General features: G+C 52.4%; 1 protein-coding gene across 2 annotated transcripts in view; it reads right to left on the bottom strand.

Moving 5' to 3' along the window:
- The window catches only part of ADCY9 (adenylate cyclase 9), a 179,813-nt gene that overhangs the window by 46,693 nt on the left and 114,648 nt on the right, over positions 1–18,472 (bottom strand). The window contains exon 4 of one of the 2 annotated variants that reach the window (XM_039491147.1): positions 17,411–17,631. In XM_039491147.1, the coding sequence (XP_039347081.1) occupies positions 17,411–17,631 (221 nt within the window). The remainder of the gene's footprint in view (positions 1–17,410; positions 17,632–18,472) is intronic. The other variant, XM_039491148.1, reaches the window with a different exon arrangement.

Here is an 18,472-nt window from a genome sequence, read left to right as displayed (position 1 = left end):
CAGGTAAAGCAAGTAGAGAACAGCTACTAACAGGGATTTTATAGCTAACTGGCTGGCTAGGTGTCCATAAAAGGAGCTACCCTCTCCTCCCCCCTTCATTTATTACATGAGCTGAGAGAGTTCTCGCTGACCTCACACTGGAAGTAGAAATCTCTCTCAAGAACATGAATCTTTAAAGAATTAAGCTTAAGCATTTCATACTTTATCGTCTTGTTTATTCAGTTTTACTTTCTTTTAACAACCTCAGTATTGCACATAAGACTACAAATAAACATGGAAGAGCCCCATTTCTATAACTGTATTAGTAAAGCTAGACCTAAAACAAAGTAATAGTACATTGTTCACCAAATATACAACACATTCTTGGTAAAGCTTAATATAAAACAATGCAACATTTACTGTAAAAATGAAGAAAAGACGGTTACTCACCATTGTAACTGTTGTTCTTCGAGATGTGTTGCTCATATCCGTTCCAGTTAGGTGTGCGCGCGCTGCGTGCACGTTCGTCGGAAGACTTTTACCCTAGCAACACTCAGTGGGTCGGCTGGGCGCCCCCTGGAGTGGCGCCACCATGGCCCCGGATATATACCCCAGCCGACCCACCCACTCCTCAGTTCCTTCTTGCCGGCTACTCCGACAGTGGGGAAGGAGGGTGGGTTTGGAATGGATATGAGCAACACATCTCGAAGAACAACAGTTACAACGGTGAGTAACCGTCTTTTCTTCTTCGAGTGATTGCTCATATCCATTCCAGTTAGGTGATTCCCAAGCCTTACCTAGGCGGTGGGGTCGGAGTGAGATGTGGCGGAGTGCAAAACTGCCGAGCCAAAGGCCGCATCGTCTCTAGATTGCTGGACTAGAGCATAGTGCGAAGCAAACATGTGGACCAATGACCAGGTAGCTGCACGGCATACGTGTGCCAGGAATGCGGCTGAGGAAGCCTGAGCCCTGGTAGAATGGGCAGTGAGGTGGCCCGCTGGGGCATGGGCCAAGTCATAGCATGTGCGTATGCACGCTGTTAGCCAAGAGGAGATCCTCTGTGCGGAGACGGGGAGGCCTTTCATACGGTCCGCCACTGCCACGAAAAGCTGGGGGGATTTACGGAAGGCCCTTATGCGGTCAATATAAAATGCAAGCGCCCTGCGGACATCTAGGGAGTGTAACCACTGCTCCCGTGGGGATGAATGAGGTTTAGGGAAGAAAACTGGGAGGAAGATGTCCTGATTAGTATGGAAGGCCGAAACCACCTTAGGGAGAAAAGCGGGATGTGGCCGCAACTGAACTTTGTCCTTATGAAAGACAGTGTAAGGGGGGTCTACAGTGAGTGCTCGAAACTCGGAGACCCTCCTGGCCGAAGTAATGGCCACCAGAAAAACTGTCTTCCATGATAGGTATAGCGGAGGGCAGGTTGCCAGCGGCTCGAAGGGGGGACTCATAAGCTTGTTTAATACCAGTTTGAGGTCCCAGGTGGGGGCAGGACGACGAACTTGAGGGTAGAGGCGTTCCAGCCCCTTTCGAAACCTAGCGACCACCGGGTGAGAGAACACAGAGTGACCACCCTCTCCGGGATGGAAAGCAGAGATGGCCGCCAAGTGAACCCTCAGGGAAGATATGGCAAGGCCCTGCTGTTTAAGATGCCAGAGGTAGTCCAGAATGACTGGAATGGGGGCCTCCGAGGGAGTAAGAGTCTGTGACGCACACCAGGCTGAGAAACGTTTCCATTTGGCCAAGTACGTGGACTGAGTGGAAGGTTTCCTACTACTGAGCAGAACATGCCGCACAGGGGCGGAACAGCACAACTCCAAGGTGTCTAGCCACGCAGGAGCCACGCCGTGAGGTGGAGGGCTGGAAGGTCCGGGTGACGGAGACTGCCGTGCTCCTGGGTTATAAGGTCCGGGCAGAGTGGGAGGGTGATCGGTGTGGCTATGGAGAGGCTGAGCAGCGTGGTGTTCCAGGGTTGCCTGGGCCACGCTGGAGCAATCAGTATAAGATGAGCTCTGTCCTGCCGGAGTTTTAGCAGGACCTTGTGCACCAGCGGAAACGGAGGGAATGCATAGAGCAGCGGGTGCTTCCACGGGATGAGGAATGCGTCCGAGATCGAGCCTGGTGAATGACCTGGAACGAGCAGAACACTTGGAACTTCCTGTTTGCGCGAGACGCGAATAGGTCCACCTGGGGAAAGCCCCACCTGTGGAATATTGACTGGATAATGTCCGGTCTTATGGACCACTCGTGACACAGGAAGGATCTGCTCAGTCGATCCGCCAGAGTGTTCAGAACGCCCGGGAGAAAGGACGCCACTAGGTCTATTGCATGGGCTATGCAAAACTCCCATAGTTTGATGGCTTCGTGGCAAAGAGGGGAAGATCAGGTCCCTCCCTGCTTGTTTATGTAATACATGGCCATTGTGTTGTCCGTAAACACGGAGACACAACGGCCGTACAGAAGCTTGTGGAATGCGTGGCATGCCAGGCGAACTGCTCTGAGCTCTCGGACATTTATATGGAAGGACAGCTCCTCTGATGACCACAGCCCTTGGGTGCGCAGACGACCGAGGTGGGCTCCCCAGCCGAGGGATGATGCATCTGTCGTCAGAGACAGGGTGGGCTACGGTGGGTGGAACGGTAACCCCGCACACACCATGGAGGGGTTCAGCCACCAGTCGAGGGAGCGCAGTATACTCGGCAGGATGGTGACTAAAGTGTCCATCAAGTCCCTGCCCGGGCGGTACACCGAATTGAGCCATATTTGAAGTGGGCGGAGGCGGAGCCTGGGGAATTTGGTGACATACGTACATGCCGCCATGTGGCCTAGGAGACCGAGGCAAGTGCGGACCGAGGTCGTGGGAAAGGCCTGCAAACTGTGGATGATCGCAGCCATCGCCAGGAATCTTGGCTGAGGCAGACAGGCCTTGGCTAGAGTGGAGTCCAAGGTAGCTCCTATAAAGTCCAGCCTCTGAGTGGGGACCAGGGTGGATTTGTCCACGTTGAGCAGTAGGCCAAGACGTGTAAACAGGTCCTTTGCCACGCGTACATGTAGCCTGACTTGCTCCTCGGAGGCTCCCCGATGAGCCAGTCGTCCAGGTATGGGTACACGTGAAGCCCTTGACGATGGAGGTGGGCGGCAACCACTGCCATACATTTTGTGAACACGCGAGGTGCTGTGGAGAGGCCGAAGGGAAGGACCGCAAATTGGAAATGCCGATGATCGGCTACAAAGCAGAGGTATCTCCTGTGCAGAGGAAAAATGGCTATGTGAAAGTAAGCGTCCTTCATGTCAAAGGCAGCATACCAGTCTCCGGGATCCAAGGAGGGGATAATGGTACCCAGGGAGACCATCCGGAACTTCAACTTTATCAGGAATTTGTTGAGGCCCCGTAGGTCTAGGATAGGCCTGAGACCCCCTTTTGACTTGGGGATCAGGAAGTAACGGGAGTAAAACCCTTTGCCCCATTCCTCCTTTGGCACCTCCTCTATCGCTCCGATGGTGAGAAGCATCTGGACCTCTTGTAAGAGGAATTGCTCATGAGAGGGGTCCCTGAAGAGGGACTGGGAGGGAGGGTGGTAAGGCGGGGTTGAAGCAAATTGGAGGTGGTATCCTTGCTTCACGGTGCGCAGGACCCAGATGTCCGAAGTCAGGTGGGACCACGCAGGGAAAAAGTAGGAGAGGCGGCTGGAGAAGGGAGGAAAAGGATCCTGAATGGGAAGTGGTATGCTGTCCTCGGGCGTACCTTCAAAAGGACGACTTTGGACCCGCCGGCAGCTTGGAGGGGCCGTGGCTTTGACCCGTTTGTGGACCTGAGTATCGTCTGCATCCACCGCGCCCTCGGCGCCTGCCAAAATCCTGTCTCTGCCTAGGCACAGAGTAAGGACGGAAGGGCTGGGGGCGGAAAGTGTGACGCTGGGTCACGGGGGTATGCATGCACAGATTTCGCATGATGACCCTGTTGTCTTTTAAGCTCTGGAGTCTAGGGTCAGTTTTCTCCGAGAACAAGCCTTTACCATCAAAGGGCAAGTCCTGGATGGTGTATTGGAGTTCCGGAGGAAGGTTGGAAACCTGCAGCCAGGAAATGCGCCTCATGGTGATACCAGATGCTAAGGTTCTGGCTGCGGAGTCCGCTGCATCTAGGGAGGCCTGCAGGGAGGTTCTGGCCACCTTTTTCCCTTCCTCCAGGAAGGCTGTGAATTCCTGGCGGGAGTCTTGGGGAAGCAACTCCCGGAACTTGCTCATCTCCGTCCAGGTGTTGTAGTTGTAGCGACTCAGCAGGGCTTGCTGATTCGCTACCCGAAGTTGCAAGGCACCCGCCGAATACACCTTCCGGCCCAGAAGGTACATCCTCCTGGCTTCCTTGGATTTTGGAGCCGGGGCTTGCTGTCCATGGCGCTCCCTTTCATTAATGGACTGGACCACCAGGGAGGAAGGAGGAGGATGTATATATAGGTACTCGTACCCCCGGGATGGTACCATGTACTTACGCTCGACCCCCTTCGCTGTTGGCGGAATGGAGGCCGGCGACTGCCACAAGGTGTCTGCATTGGCTTGTATAGTCTTAATAAAGGGTAGAGCCACCCTAGTGGGCACATCAGCTGAAAGTATGCTGACTACGGGATCCTCGACCTCCGGGACTTCCTCCAACTGGAGATTTATATTCAGGGCGACCCTCCTGAGGAGGTCCTGGTGAGCCTTGAGGTCTATCGGAGGTGGGCTCGAGGATGATGTGCCTGCCACTGCCTCATCCGGCGAGGAGGAAGACGAGACGCCAGGAACAAGGGGGTCCTGTACCACCTCCTGGTCTTGCGGTGGTTCCTGCTCAAGCTGCGTCGGTGAGGCAGACGGTTGAGCCAACTGGTCGTCTGTGCCCACTGGTGGAGGGCGACTAACTGTGGCCTCTGGGGCCCGGTGCTCCAACGAGGTAGCACGTGAGGGAACTAAAGGAGCACCCTGGGCCTGATGATACGCCCATGGTGTCCAGAAGGGCCACTGCTGAGCACCCTGCGCTTGGGGATGGGCTTCTCAATGCTTTTTTTGCCTCTGTCTTCACAGACAAGGTCAGCTCCCAGACAGCTGCACTCTGCAGCACGGTACGGGGAGGAGGTGACCAGCTCTCTGTGGAGAAAGAAGTAGTTCGGGACTATTTAGGAAAACTGGACGAGCACAAGTCCATGGGGCCGGATGTGCTGCATCCGAGGGTGCTAAAGGAGTTGGCCGATGAGATTGCAGAGCCATTGGCCATTATCTTTGAAAAATCATGGCGATCGGGGGAGGTCCCGGACGACTGGAAAAAAGCTAATGTGCCCATCTTTAAAAAAGGGAAGAAGGAAGATCCAGGGAACTACAGGCCAGTCAGTCTCACCTCAGTCCCTGGAAAAATCATGGAACAGGTCCTCAAGGAATCAATGCTGAACCACTTAAAGGAGGGTAAAGTGATCAGGAACAGTCAGCATGGATTCACCAAGGGCAAGTCATGCCTGACTAACCTAATTGCCTTCTATGATGAGATAACCGGCTCTGTGGATGAGGGGAAAGCAATGGATGTGCTATTTCTGGACTTTAGCAAAGCTTTTGATACAGTCTCCCACAGTATTCTTGCCAGCAAGTTAAAGAAGTCTGGGCTGGATGAATGGACGGTAAGGTGGATAGAAAACTGGCTAGATGGTCGGGCTCAACGGGTAGTGATCAATGGTTCCATGTCTAGTTGGCAGCCGGTATCAAGTGGAGTGCCCCAAGGGTCGGTGCTGGGGCCGGTTTTATTCAATATCTTCATTAACGATCTGGAGGATGGTGTGGACTGCACCCTTAGCAAGTTTGCAGATGACACTAAACTGGGAGGAGTGGTTGATACGCTGGAGGGTAGGGATAGGATACAGAGGGACCTAGACAAATTAGAGGATTGGGCCAAAAGAAATATGATGAGGTTCAACAAGGACAAGTGCAGAGTCCTGCACTTAGGACGGAAGAATCCCATGCACTGTTACAGACTAGGGACCGAATGGCTGGGCAGCAGTTCTGCAGACAAGGACCTAGGGGTTACGGTGGACGAAAAGCTGAATATGAGTCAACAGTGTGCCCTTGTTGCCAAGAAGTCTATGGCATTTTGGGTTGTATAAGTAGGGGCATTTCCAGCAGATCGAGGGATGTGATCATTCCCCTCTACTCAGCACTGGTGAGGCCTCATTTGGAGTACTGTGTCCAGTTTTGGGCCCCACACTACAAGAAGGATGTGGATAAATTGGAGAGAGTCCAGCGGAGGGCAACACAAATGATTAGGGGGCTGGAGCACATGACTTATGAGGAGAGGCTGAGGGAACTGGGATTATTTAGTCTGCAGAAGAGAAGAATAAGGGGGGATTTGATAGCTGCTTTCAACTACCTGAAAGGGGGTTCCAAAGAGGATGGATCTAGACTGTTCTCAGTGGTAGAAGATGACAGAACAAGGAGTAATGGTCTCAAGTTGCAGAGGGGGAGGTTTAGGTTGGACATTAGGAAAAAACTTTTTCACTAGTAGGGTGGTGAAGAACTGGAATGGGTTACCTAGGGAGATAGTGGAATCTCCTTCCTTAGAGGTTTTTAAGGTCAGGCTTGACAAAGCCCTGGCTGGGATGATTTAGTTGGGTTTGGTCCTGCTTTGAGCAGGGGGTTGGACTAGATGACCTCCTGAGGTCCCTTCCAACCCTGAGATTCTATGATTCTATGATTCTTGAAACAGGCCCTCGGGCACATCCGCATCGTGGTCCTGTGAGTAATAGCTGTCCGCGCGGGACGACACCGACGGATGTCTGGATGGCCATGGAGGAGCAGAGAAGCCCTGGGCGGATGTCCCGATAGACCTGGTGCCCCTGCGCACGGGGGACCGGTGCCGTGGAGCATCCCGGTGCCGAGATCGAGACCGGGACCTGCGACCGGCTCGGTGCCGGGAGGTCGACTGGAATCTAGAATAGCGGCGCCGTGAGCAGCTCCTAGGTGAACGGTGCCGGGAGCGGTGCCGGGACCTTGAGCGGTGCCGAGAATAGTAGACCGGCGACCGGGACGTAGAGCGGTGCTGCGAGTCCGACCTGTGCCGTGCGGTGGAGCGGTGCCGGGACTGCGAGCGGCGCGAAGAGCGAGAGCGGTGCCGGGACCTGGAGCGTCTGCGGGACCGCGATCGAGAGCGGTGCCGGTCAGGGGCGCTGATAGAAGCTGGGCGAATCAGGGCTGGCTTTCCAATAGATTGGATCACCCGCTCCGGCGGTGCCGGGGGTGGTGGCGGTGCCGGGTCTGTCAGCGCAATCAGGTCCTTTGCCACTGAGCATACCTCCGGCATGGAGGGTATGATGAGCTCAACCACGGCGGGTGCCGGGGAGGTCACGGGTGCCGGACTCGACGGCCCTTGCCGGACCGGAGTCGACGGCGCCGGCTTAGCAGGTGCCGCGGCGGGAGCGGGTGCCGGGCGGTGCAGCTGAGCTGTGCCCTCGTGCTGCGCATCGGGCGGTGCCGGAGCGGCAGGGGTCTTAGTCTTCTTTGCTCTCGGCGAGAGCGAGCACCTCAGGCCTGGCTTTGGAGCTAGCGACGTCCGGTGCCGAGAGGGCTTAGGCGTACCGGTGCGGCCCGGTGCCGAGGAGGAGCTTCTTGAGTCCGATTGAGCCACACTCGGTGCCGAGGATCGAGGGGTGAGAGCCGCCTCCATAAGGAGCTGTTTAAGCCTGATGTCCCGCTCCTTTTTAATGCGTGGCTTAAACGATTTGCAAATTGGGCACTTAGCTGTTAAGTGCGACTCGCCGAGGCACTTCAGACAGGAGTCGTGCGGATCCCCTGTGGGCATCGGCCTGTGGCAAGCCGAGCACGGCTTGAAACCCAGGGAGACGGGCATGTGCTCCGGTCCCGGTGCGGGGAGGGGGCTAAGCCCCGAACCCGACTAAACTCACTAATTCACTAAACTACTAACAATTAACTACACTTATCTAAAATTCAAATATATCTACAACTATATACACAATACGGAACGAGAAACTATGAGAATGCTAGGGAAGTGGAGGTCAGCTAAGCCGCACTCCACTGTTCCAACGACCGACACAGGTGGTAAGAAGGAACTGAGGAGTGGGTGGGTCAGCTGGGATATATATCCGGGGCCATGGTGGCGCCACTCCAGGGGGCGCCCAGCCGACCCACTGAGTGTTGCTAGGGTAAAAGTCTTCCGACGAACGTGCACGCGGCGCGCGCACACCTAACTGGAATGGATATATGAGCAATCACTTGAAGAACCGCCACTTGCTTCAGCTGTAGCATAGTAATTGTGCTTTGGTAAAAATGCACAGGATACAGTAATCTGTGCCAAATGACACCATACAGCTGTTACATGTACAAAATGTACAGAAGATGGCACTGCAACAGTCAACTTGCATACTGAAACTGTTCATAGCACAAAGGTCTCAAATGCACTAACAAGAGTTAGAATTGGCATTGCTGTGGCAGAGTGAAGACCGCAATTATACCACAAGAACAGGGTTCTTATAACCTTATCCCAGATAATCCAACAATGTTTCAGCAGTTCATTACTGCTGAGTTCCCATTAACATTTAATCAAAGCACAGTTCTGATGCTATTATCTCAAATGCAGGGTGTCTGTAAACTGACAAACCAAAATACATCTTGATTCTTTTGTTATGAGAACTCACATTAATGATTCCCTATTCAGACACAGAGGAGATTCCTGCTCATGTAACAGTTTTATGGAGACTAACGATATCCCTTTCACACCCAGGGAGGTCTGTGGTTGTTTCTCAATAAATTCTTATCAGTACATACAATTTTACGTAAAGATATATTAAAATGGATGAACTTTTCAACTGGGTGAGACAGTTTGTATAGGGCTATCTAATCAGCGAAAGTATTTTTAGTTACCATTATGTGAACTGAAAAGGGATTTCTCCTTTGTGATGGTAATATTTAATTAAGGGAAAAATCCTAATCTCTGAATGTGATGTCAAATCAGCATTTCCCTCTTGCTCTTACTCAGAGAGAAAGAACTATCCATTTTGTAAAAGGAGGAAGAAAGCTCAAGGAATATCTGAGCCTGTGCTGAGTATCTTCAGCTACAGACAGACAGTATAATTCTGCAACTTCAAGTTATACTGTTGTGAGGTGTGTTTTTAACAAACAACGCAACACATCCTGCTAAACTGTCTTCCGTAAGCAATTGGTCTCACACACTAATCTCTCATCTGTGAATAGCTGAAAAAAGGTAAATATTGATCACTCAACTGCTTGAGAGAGAACCACAAAAAAGAGAAACAGAGTTAGGTAGAAAAAATGGTTACCTACCCTTTCGTAACTGTTGTTCTTTGAGATATGTTGTTCATGTCCATTCCACATTAGGTGTGTGTGCGCCGTGTGCACGAGCGTCGGAAACTTTTCCCTTAGCAGTACCCGTCAGATCAGCGGGGCCCCCACCTGAGCGGCGCCACTGTGCCATGCATATATACCCCCACTGGCCCGACCCCCTCCAGTTCCTTCTTGCCAGCGACTCTGACAGAGGGGTAAGGCAGGCGTGTGGTAGAATGGACGTGAACAACACATCTCGAAGAAAAACAGTTACGAAAAGGTAGGTAACTGTTTTTTTTCCTTCGAGTGCTTGTTCACGTCCATTCTAAATTAGCTGAATCACAAGCTTACCTTCAGAGGAGGGTAGGAGTCACGGAACAATTGATCAGAGGACCACCCCGCCAACTGCCGCGTCCTCTCGGGCCTGCTGGTTGACCGCGTAGTGGGTCGTAAAGGTATGCACTGACGACCAGGTGGCTGCTCTGCAGATCTCCTGGATCGGGACCTGTGCCAGGAAAGCCGCTTGCACCCTGGTCAAGTGGGCCGTGACCGTCAGGGCCGGAACACCTGCGAGGTCATAACACGCCCAAATGCAGTCTGTAATCCAGGAGGAGATTCACTGCGCCGACACCGGGAGGCCTCTCATCCTTTCCGCCATGGCCACGAACAGCTGCGTGCATTTATGAAAGGGCTTGGTGCGCTCCAAGTAGAACGCCAATGCTCGATGGACATCCAGGCTGTGCAGGCTGCGGTGACTCGGGTCCGCATGGAGTTTGGGAAAAAACACCGGCAGACAAATGTCCTGGCCTAGATGGAATTGTGAGACCACCTTTGGGAGGAACTTGGGGTGTGGGCGGAGCTGCACCTTGTCTTTATGAAATATCATATATGATGGCTCCGAGGTGAGGTGATGGCCACCAGGAATGCCAACTTCCAGGAAAGGTGGAGGAGGGAGCAGGTAGCATGGGGCTCTAATGGGGGCCCCATGAGTTTAGAAAGGACTACGTTGAGATTCCATGGAGGGACTGGAGGGCATGAGTAAGGGAACACCCTCTCCAGCCCCTTAAGGAACCGCCCAATGATTGGGTGGGAAAACACCGAGCCCCCTGAAAACCACGGGTGGAAGGTGGAGATGGCCGCCAGATGCACCCTGATTGAGGACGGGGCCAGCCCCTGCTGCTTGAGGTGCAGTAGGTACTCTAGAATGATAGGCATCGGAGCCTGGCGTGGCTGAACCTGTTGAGGCACACACCAGCATGAGAACCTCTTCCACTTTGCCAGGTAAGTTGCCCTGGTAGAGGGCTTCCTACTACCAAGTAGAACCTGCTACACAGGGAGGGAGCACTGGCTCTCCAAAGCATTCAGCCACAGAGCTTCCACACCATTAGGTGCAGTGATTGCACATTGGGGTGGAGGAGCTGCCCTCCGTCCTGCGTGTAGGGGCAGGGTTACCTGGGCTTCCACTGACAGCTCCAGGAGCGTGTTGAACCAATGCTGGTGGGGCCAGGCTGGGGCTATGAGGATGACCGCCGCCCCATCCCTGCGCACCTCGAGCAGGACCTTGTGCACCAGAGGAAGCAGGGGGAAGGCATATTTCAATTTCCCTCCCCACGGGATCGCGAACGTGTCTGCTATTGAGCCCGGGCCGCGGCCCTGGAACAAGCAGAACTGCGGGCACTAGGCATTGCCCCTGGTGGCAAACAGGTCTACCCAGGGAAACCCCCACTTGCGGAAGAGCGAATACACAACATCCGCTCTGAGCGTCCACTCGTGCATGCGGTACGACCTGCTGAGGTGGTCCACCAGTTCGTTCCGCACCCCAGGGAGATGTGACGCCTCGAGATGAATGGCGTGGGCTATGAAAAAGTCCCAGAGGAGGAGAGCCTCGTGGCAGAGGGGCAAGGAACGGTCTCTGTCCTGCTTGTTTATGTAAAACATGGCAGTTGTGTTGTTCGTCAGAACTGTCACGCTGTGACCACTCAGTGGCGAGAAAGGTCTGGCAGGCTAAACGAACCGCCCTGAGCTTCTTCACATTGATATGGAGCGACCGCTCCGCTACCGACCACAAGCCCCAAGTCTTGAGGTCCCCTAGGTGAGCACCCCATCCGAGGTCTGACGCGTCCGTCACAAGCGTCATGTCCAGCTGTTGTGCAGCAAAGGGGATGCCTTCGCAAACCACGGTCTGGGACAGCCACCACTGCAGGGAGTCTAATACATCCCCCAGGACAGTCACTACCAAGTCCAGGGGGTCTCTGCCTGGGCGGTAAACACAGGCAAGCCAAGCCTGCAGGGTTCTGAGTTTCAGTCTGGCATGCTTGACCACATGCGTGCATGCTGCCATGTGGCCCAGCAGCCTCAGGCAGCATCTGGCCGTTGTAGTGGGAAACTGGCACAGGGAGTTCACTGCTTGCTGGATGGCCAGGAATCATGATACTGGGAGGCTCGCCTTTGCCTATACCGCATCTAGGACTGCCACTATGAATTCCACTCTCTGCATTGGAATGAGGGTGGACTTGGGGACGTTGACCAGGAGCCCCAGCATGAGGAATAGTCTCAGGGCCACTTGCACATGGGGACTGAACCTCCTCTTTGGACCGGCCCGCCAGGAGCCAGTCGTCGAGGTACGGGTAAACTCGGACCCTCTGCCTCCGTAAGAAGGCCGCCACTACTACCATGCATTTTGTGAACACCCGCGGAGCCGCAGCTAGGACAAACGGGAGAACTGTGAACTGGTAATGTTCTTGGTTTACAGTGAAGTGCAGGAATCAGCGATGCACCGAGTGGATGACAATATGAAAGTACGCGTCTTTCATGTCGAGGGCAGCGTACCAGTCCCCTGGATCCAGGGAAGGGATGATAGTGCCCAGAGAAACCGTGCGGAACCGGGCCCTGACCAGGAACTTGTTGAGCCCGCCCAGGTCCAGATTGGGTCGAAGGCCTCCTTTGGCCTTGGGAATGAGGAAGTAGCGGGAATAGAACCCTTTCCCTCTTAGGTCCTTTGGTACCAACTCTACCGCCCCCACCTCTAGGAGCGTGCGAACCTCCTCTTCCAGGAGGTGTTCGTGAGAAGGGTCCCTGAAGAGAGACGGGGAAGGTAGTTGGGGGTAGGCAGGGAGGAGAACTGGCAGCATGTAACCGCCTCGCACCGTGTGTAACACCCAACGGTCCGACGTAATGCTGGACCACGCATGGGAGAAGCGAGACACGTGATTCAGGAAACAAGGGGATGGATCCGGTGATTGGTCTGGTACACAGTCCTTGAGCACACCTTCAAAAGCCTGGTTTAGGGCCGGGCTGAGACTTATGCTGGCCTTGGCTCTGGCCCAGCCTATTGGAGCTATTGTTGTTATTATTACACCGCCTCCTCTTATCCCCATTTTGCCTGCGGTAGGGCTCCTGCCTAGGACGAGGTTGGTAGTGATGCTGAGTGCTGCTTTGGGTCACCGGGGTGTGCATACCCAGCTACTTGAGTGTGGCCCTCGAGTCCTTCAGGCTATGCAGCTTTGCGTCCATCTGGTCTGAAAAGAGCCTGGACCCTTTGAAGGGGAGGTCCTGGAGCGAGTTCTGGACCTCAGGCGGCAGATCTGACTCCTGTAGCCACGCCAAGTGTCGCATGACCACGCCAGACGCGATTGTCCTGGCCGCCGCATCTGTCAAATCCAAGGATGCCTGGAGAGAGGTCTTCGCTACGGCCTTGCCTTCGTCCACCAGCGCCATAAACTCCTGTTGGGAACCCTGCGGGAAGTTGTCCTTAAACTTCCCCACTGCCGCCCAGGAGTTGAAGTTATGTCTGTTGAGGATGGCCTGTTGGTTAGCAATCCTCAACTGGAGGCCCCCTGAGGAATACACCCTCCTGCCAAACAGGTCCAGGCACTTCGCTTCCTTGGCCTTAGGGGCCAGGGCCTGCTGCCCATGGCGTTCTTTCTCGTTTACTGCCGAGACTACCAGGGAACATGGGCTTGGGTGGCAAAACAAGAAGTCGTACCCCTTTGATGGGGCGAAGTACTTGTGTTCCACACCTTTGGCTGTTGGAGCACTGGAGGCCGGGGTCTAACATATAGTCTTATAGTTCAACTGTATGGTCTTAATGAACGGAAGCGCTATTCTTGATGGACCCTCTGGGCTCAGGATATCCACCATGGGGTCCTCCTGCTCAACTGTCTCCTCAGCCAGTATCCCCAAGTTATGAGCAACCTTACGCAGCAGCTCTTGGTGGGCTCTGTGGTCTATTAGCAGAGGTCCTGATACCGCTGTGCCTGTCACCGCTTCATCCGGGGATGACGAGGAGGTCAGCAGCTGTTCCGCTTCCTCCTGCTGGTCCCCTTGGTCCCCCTCTCCTGAAGGAGGGGCTTCCAGCTCGGGCACGGACAGCTGACCCTGGGGCGGCACTGGACTCAGTGCCGGTTTCTCCGGTCTCTCGCTTGGCGACAGTGCAGGTGGTCTGGACGCGGTAGCTTCGTGCATGGAGGAGCGTTGGGGTGGGGACTGGGACCGGTGCACTAAGTAGCTGGCCCTGGAGGGAGCCCCTTGCTGCTGGTGGTAGGCCCAAGGGGTCCAGAAGGGCCAGTGTCCCCACTGGGGTTGCCACCCAGCCTGGTATTCTCTGCTGTCCGGTGCCCGGTGCAGGTAACTGTATCGGCCTGAGTCGGTGCTGGACTCCGGCGACGCCGAGAGCGAAGGCCACGGCGGTACCGTTGACCTGTGCTGGTGGGAGGCCGATGAGCGGCTTCTTGCCGATTGGGAATGGGACTGGTACCACTGCTCGTGCGATGGTCGGCTCGCCTTCTCCTGGTGCCGGTCTCTGGAGGGTGCCAGAGAGCGTCGGGTCCCTTACACTAACCCCATGCGCTGACTCGTCTCCGGTACTGAGGCTTCCTTCTGTGTCAGAGGTAACAGAGTCCACAGACTTGATGCTCGACTGGGACCAACCCCGGGAGCGATGCCTGGAGGGTGTCCTCGAACGGCACACCATTGCCAGCTTTCCCCTCGACAGCACCGCGGGCCCGGATGCCAGAGGCTTCTCCCTGTTCGGGAGGGGGCTCACCGCCAACAACCCAATGAGGTCCTTTGCCGCCTCAAAGGTGTCAGGCGTGGAGGGCTGATCTATTACTCCCTCGAGCCCGTTGTTCTCACTGAGTTCACTTAGGACTGGACTCAGTGGGATGTGTGGCACCGATGCCATCGGTGCTGGCACAATGTCTATCCCGCTCTTTCCAGTGCTCGGGCCCTGAGATGGTGCTGATCTCCTTTGTGGGCAGTGGGTCTCAAACTTTTGTACTGGTGACCCCTTTCAAACAGCAAGCCTCTGAGTGCGACCCCCCTAATAAATTAAACACACTTTTAAATATATTTAACACCATTATAAATGCTGGAGGCAAGTGGGGTTTGGGGTGGAGGTTGACAGCTCGTGACCCCCCATGTAATAACCTTGTGACCCTCTGAGGGGTCCCGACCCCCAGTTTGAGAACCCCTGTTTGTGGAGAACCTCCGCGCCCTTCTTTTGGTTTGGCCTTGGGCCGCATCAGAGAGGATGAGCAGTGCTGTGGCCTACCTTTCTCCAAGGCCAACGGCTTGTGGTGCTTATCTGGCACCGGGTCTCTTGACGACTCCAGGGCACTCCACACTGAGGAAGCTGGAGCTGGCGTCGGGCGCTCTGGGCCCGATGGCTGCAGCGCTGCCTCCATCAACTGCTTCAAGCGAAAGTCTCTCTCTTTTGTTGTTCTAGGCTTAAACGCCTTGCAAATCTTACACCTGTTTGGTGTGCTTCCCCCAGGCAACGAAGCCAGGAGTCGTGGGGGTCACTAACCGGCATGGGCTTGCGGCACGTGGCGCAAGCCTTAAACACCTGGGCCTGCGGCATGCCCTGTGGCCCGGGGTGGGTGCTGGAAGCCACCAAGCACCTAATCTATTAAGTGTCCACAACAATAGAATGCTAATGAACTGATAGCAGCTAATTACTCTAAAGCTAAGGGATTGCTTCTCATAGGAGAGCAAGAGGTTGTTCCAATGTCACCACAGATGGTAAGAAGGAACTGGAGGGGGTTGGGGCAGCGGGGGTATATATGTACGGTGCAGTGGCGCCACTCAGGTGGGGGCCCCACCGGCCCGATGGGTACCTCTAAGGGAAAAGTTTCCGATGCTCGTGCACGCGGCGCGTGCACACCTAATGGGGAATGGACATGAACAAGCACTCAAAGAAGAACTTTTATTGATGGTAGCCTTGGGAGAAAATTTAATTGGGAAAAGGGGGACAGAGAGGGATGTATATTTAGAAATAATTAAACAAACAGACCCTTAACAATGGCTAAGTGGTTGGATATAGTTTATATATAATTATATGGATATGTATGTGTGTAAAAATGGAAAGGACAAGGGTTTGATAAAACAGGAAATGAGAAGAAGTTAAACACTCAGGTGTAATGAAAACAAACAGATAGTACGCAACATTTAATAAAAACAAAAAAGATGTATGCTCTGTATCACTAGCTATCCCACAATCTTTTATTTGCAATCTGGACTCCCATTCACACACTCTCTATTCTGTCTTCCCTGGTTTTGTCATGTTTCTAATTAGGAAGCCATTGTTCCTGTCCCCAAAACACTTACTATCTATGTGTTCATATAGAGCCAAGCACAATGAAGCCCTTAATCTAATTGGGGATTTGCTTGCTATCACAATAGAAACAGCTTATTATCTAATGTTGTTATTCCTAACGTTCACAAGCTATTCTTTTGACAGACTCAAGTTGAAGTCTGGCTATAATAAGAGGGAAATTGTCTGTGTTTGTGTAAAGTCACAGATTGCGGGATCTTGGAGCCTATATTTTCCTCTTGCCCATAGAAGGGGTGACAATTTAAAATCCTAAAGTGAAGAGAGAAAGTCTAATTTTACAGAAAGTATATTTAGGACAATATCAGACCAATACTTTCATGACAATCTCCTTCTATTTGTTCAGCATCCAAGACAGAAAGTGTATATATTTTCCTAAACACTTCAATGTCACCAGGTATAATTATTATATGCAGATATAACATTTTTGTAGCTCCATGTTTATAGTAAAAACAGCAAATGCAAATAACATATGTACTATAACATATTATGAAGATTTTGTAATTTTTGAGGATTTTTTAGTTCAAAAGACTCAAATGTAAAATAACTGTTCAAAGAGAAAGATTAATAAAGTTAAGTAAAAACCTGCACTGGTATTCCTCTTAGCAGAATTTTCAGATTGGTGAGTTCCTACTGTAGTTACAGAATAGCAAGCAGACTAACATTAGAAAACTTACAGTATTGTGATAGACTCAGGCCAGTTGGGTACCGCAGAATAGCTGAAGGCAGATATACTGGCCACTGGATTAACAGTTTTCTGTTCCCTGATTGACCAGAGCAGGGGCTGCTCCAGGCTAATGAGAACACCTGACTCTAATTAATCTGTAAAGAGTCAGGTGAGGCCATTCAGTTAATGTGACCACCTGACTCTAATTAAGGCCCTGCTGTTACTATAAAAAGGGCTCACTCCAGTCAGGCAGGGGAGCCAGAGGAGAGGAAGTGCGGCTGAAGGGCTGGTTACTGAAGACACCCTAAAACATCGTTAAAGGAGCCCTAAGGTAAGGGTGAAGAAGGGAGAAGCAGGAGAGCTGTGGGGAAGTGGCCCAGGGAAATGTAGCAACTCTGGCAGTGAAAGGTTGGCTGCCAACAACTGCTACCATTAGGGTCCCTGGGCTGGAACCCGGAGTAGAGGGTGGGCCCGGGTTCCCCCCAACCCACCACTACAGGAACAGCTCCTGGAAGGGGAAGTCAGCCTCCTGTCCTGACAGGGACCTGAACAGAGACTGTGGGAGTTCTCTCACCAACCTCCTTGCAGCCTATGATGAAAAATGCTCAGTAGACTGTAACCCTGGCCCTAGAGAGAGAAGGGCTACGTGGAGGGTCACAGTGAGCCACTGAGGCTAAGCATAAACCGCCTAGAAGCGCAGGAGCAAGGTCAGAGCTCTGCCACAGTATGATGACCAACATCACACAAGAGCAGGGGAATAGAGATTAAAGGCAGGGAGCATGTTTGCTTTCTTTCTACCACACTATTTTAAAATTATGTAGCTAATTCCTTCTTACCTGTCTTCTTTAATCACATCCACAAAATGAGCATCTGTCTTCTCTCTGATGTTTTTGAACCTCAGTGGAAGGAGTGCTGACTGGTCCAAACTCACTCCTACCCATCTTCCTTTCTCCTGCAACATCTCATAAAGTGATGTCTGGCTGTTGCTCAGCTTCTCATCCTGTGGAGGTCTCAAAAGTCCATTCTGGGTCTTTGGACTGCGTCGTCCAGGAATCTGCTTCATAGCAAGAAGAAATGTATGAGTGAAGGAATAAATATGTGAGAAAACATACAAACAGCACAGAGGTTTGAACCTGATGATATTCTAAAAGAAGAGAGCTCTCAACGATGCCTGTAGCTGTTTACACTATTCCACACTGATGCAACAGACATTCTGTACTTCAGAGTGACTCACTGACAGAGTGACAATCCTGGAATTTTATTATATAGATAAGGCCAGAAAGGACTATTGTGATTTTCTAGTCTGACTTCCTGTGTAACACACACCATAAGACTTCCCTGAATTGATTTCTGTTTGGACTAGATAATCTCTTTTAGAAAAACATCCAAGCTTGATTTAGAAGTTGTCAGTGATAGAGACTCCATCATAACCCTTTGTAAGTTGTTCCGAAGGTTAATTTCTAGTCTGAATTTGCCTTGCTTCAACTTCCAGCCATTGGATATTACTATACTTTTGTCTGCTAGATTGAAGAGCCCTTTATTATCAAATGTATGCTCCCCATGGAGGTATTTATACACTGATCAAATCATTCCTTAACTTTCTTTTTGTTAAACTACCTAGATTGAGCTCCTCTCACTATAAGGCAGGTTTTCTAATCCTTTATTTATTCTTGTGGCTGTTCACAGAACCTCTCCAATTTATCAACATCCTTATTGAACTGTGGACACCAGAACTGGACACAGTATTCCAGCAGTGGTCACACCAGTGTCAAAGGCAGAAGTAAAATAACCTCTCTACTCCTACTTGAGATTCCCATGTTTATGCATCCCAGGATTGCATTAGCCCTTTTGGCTATAGCAATGCACTGGGAGCTCATGTTCAGCTGAGAATTTACCAT

Source organism: Mauremys reevesii, linkage group 10 (genome assembly GCF_016161935.1).
Source record: "Mauremys reevesii isolate NIE-2019 linkage group 10, ASM1616193v1, whole genome shotgun sequence".
NCBI classification, from domain to species: Eukaryota; Metazoa; Chordata; order Testudines; family Geoemydidae; genus Mauremys; species Mauremys reevesii.
This window is presented reverse-complemented; position numbering and strand designations above follow the sequence as displayed.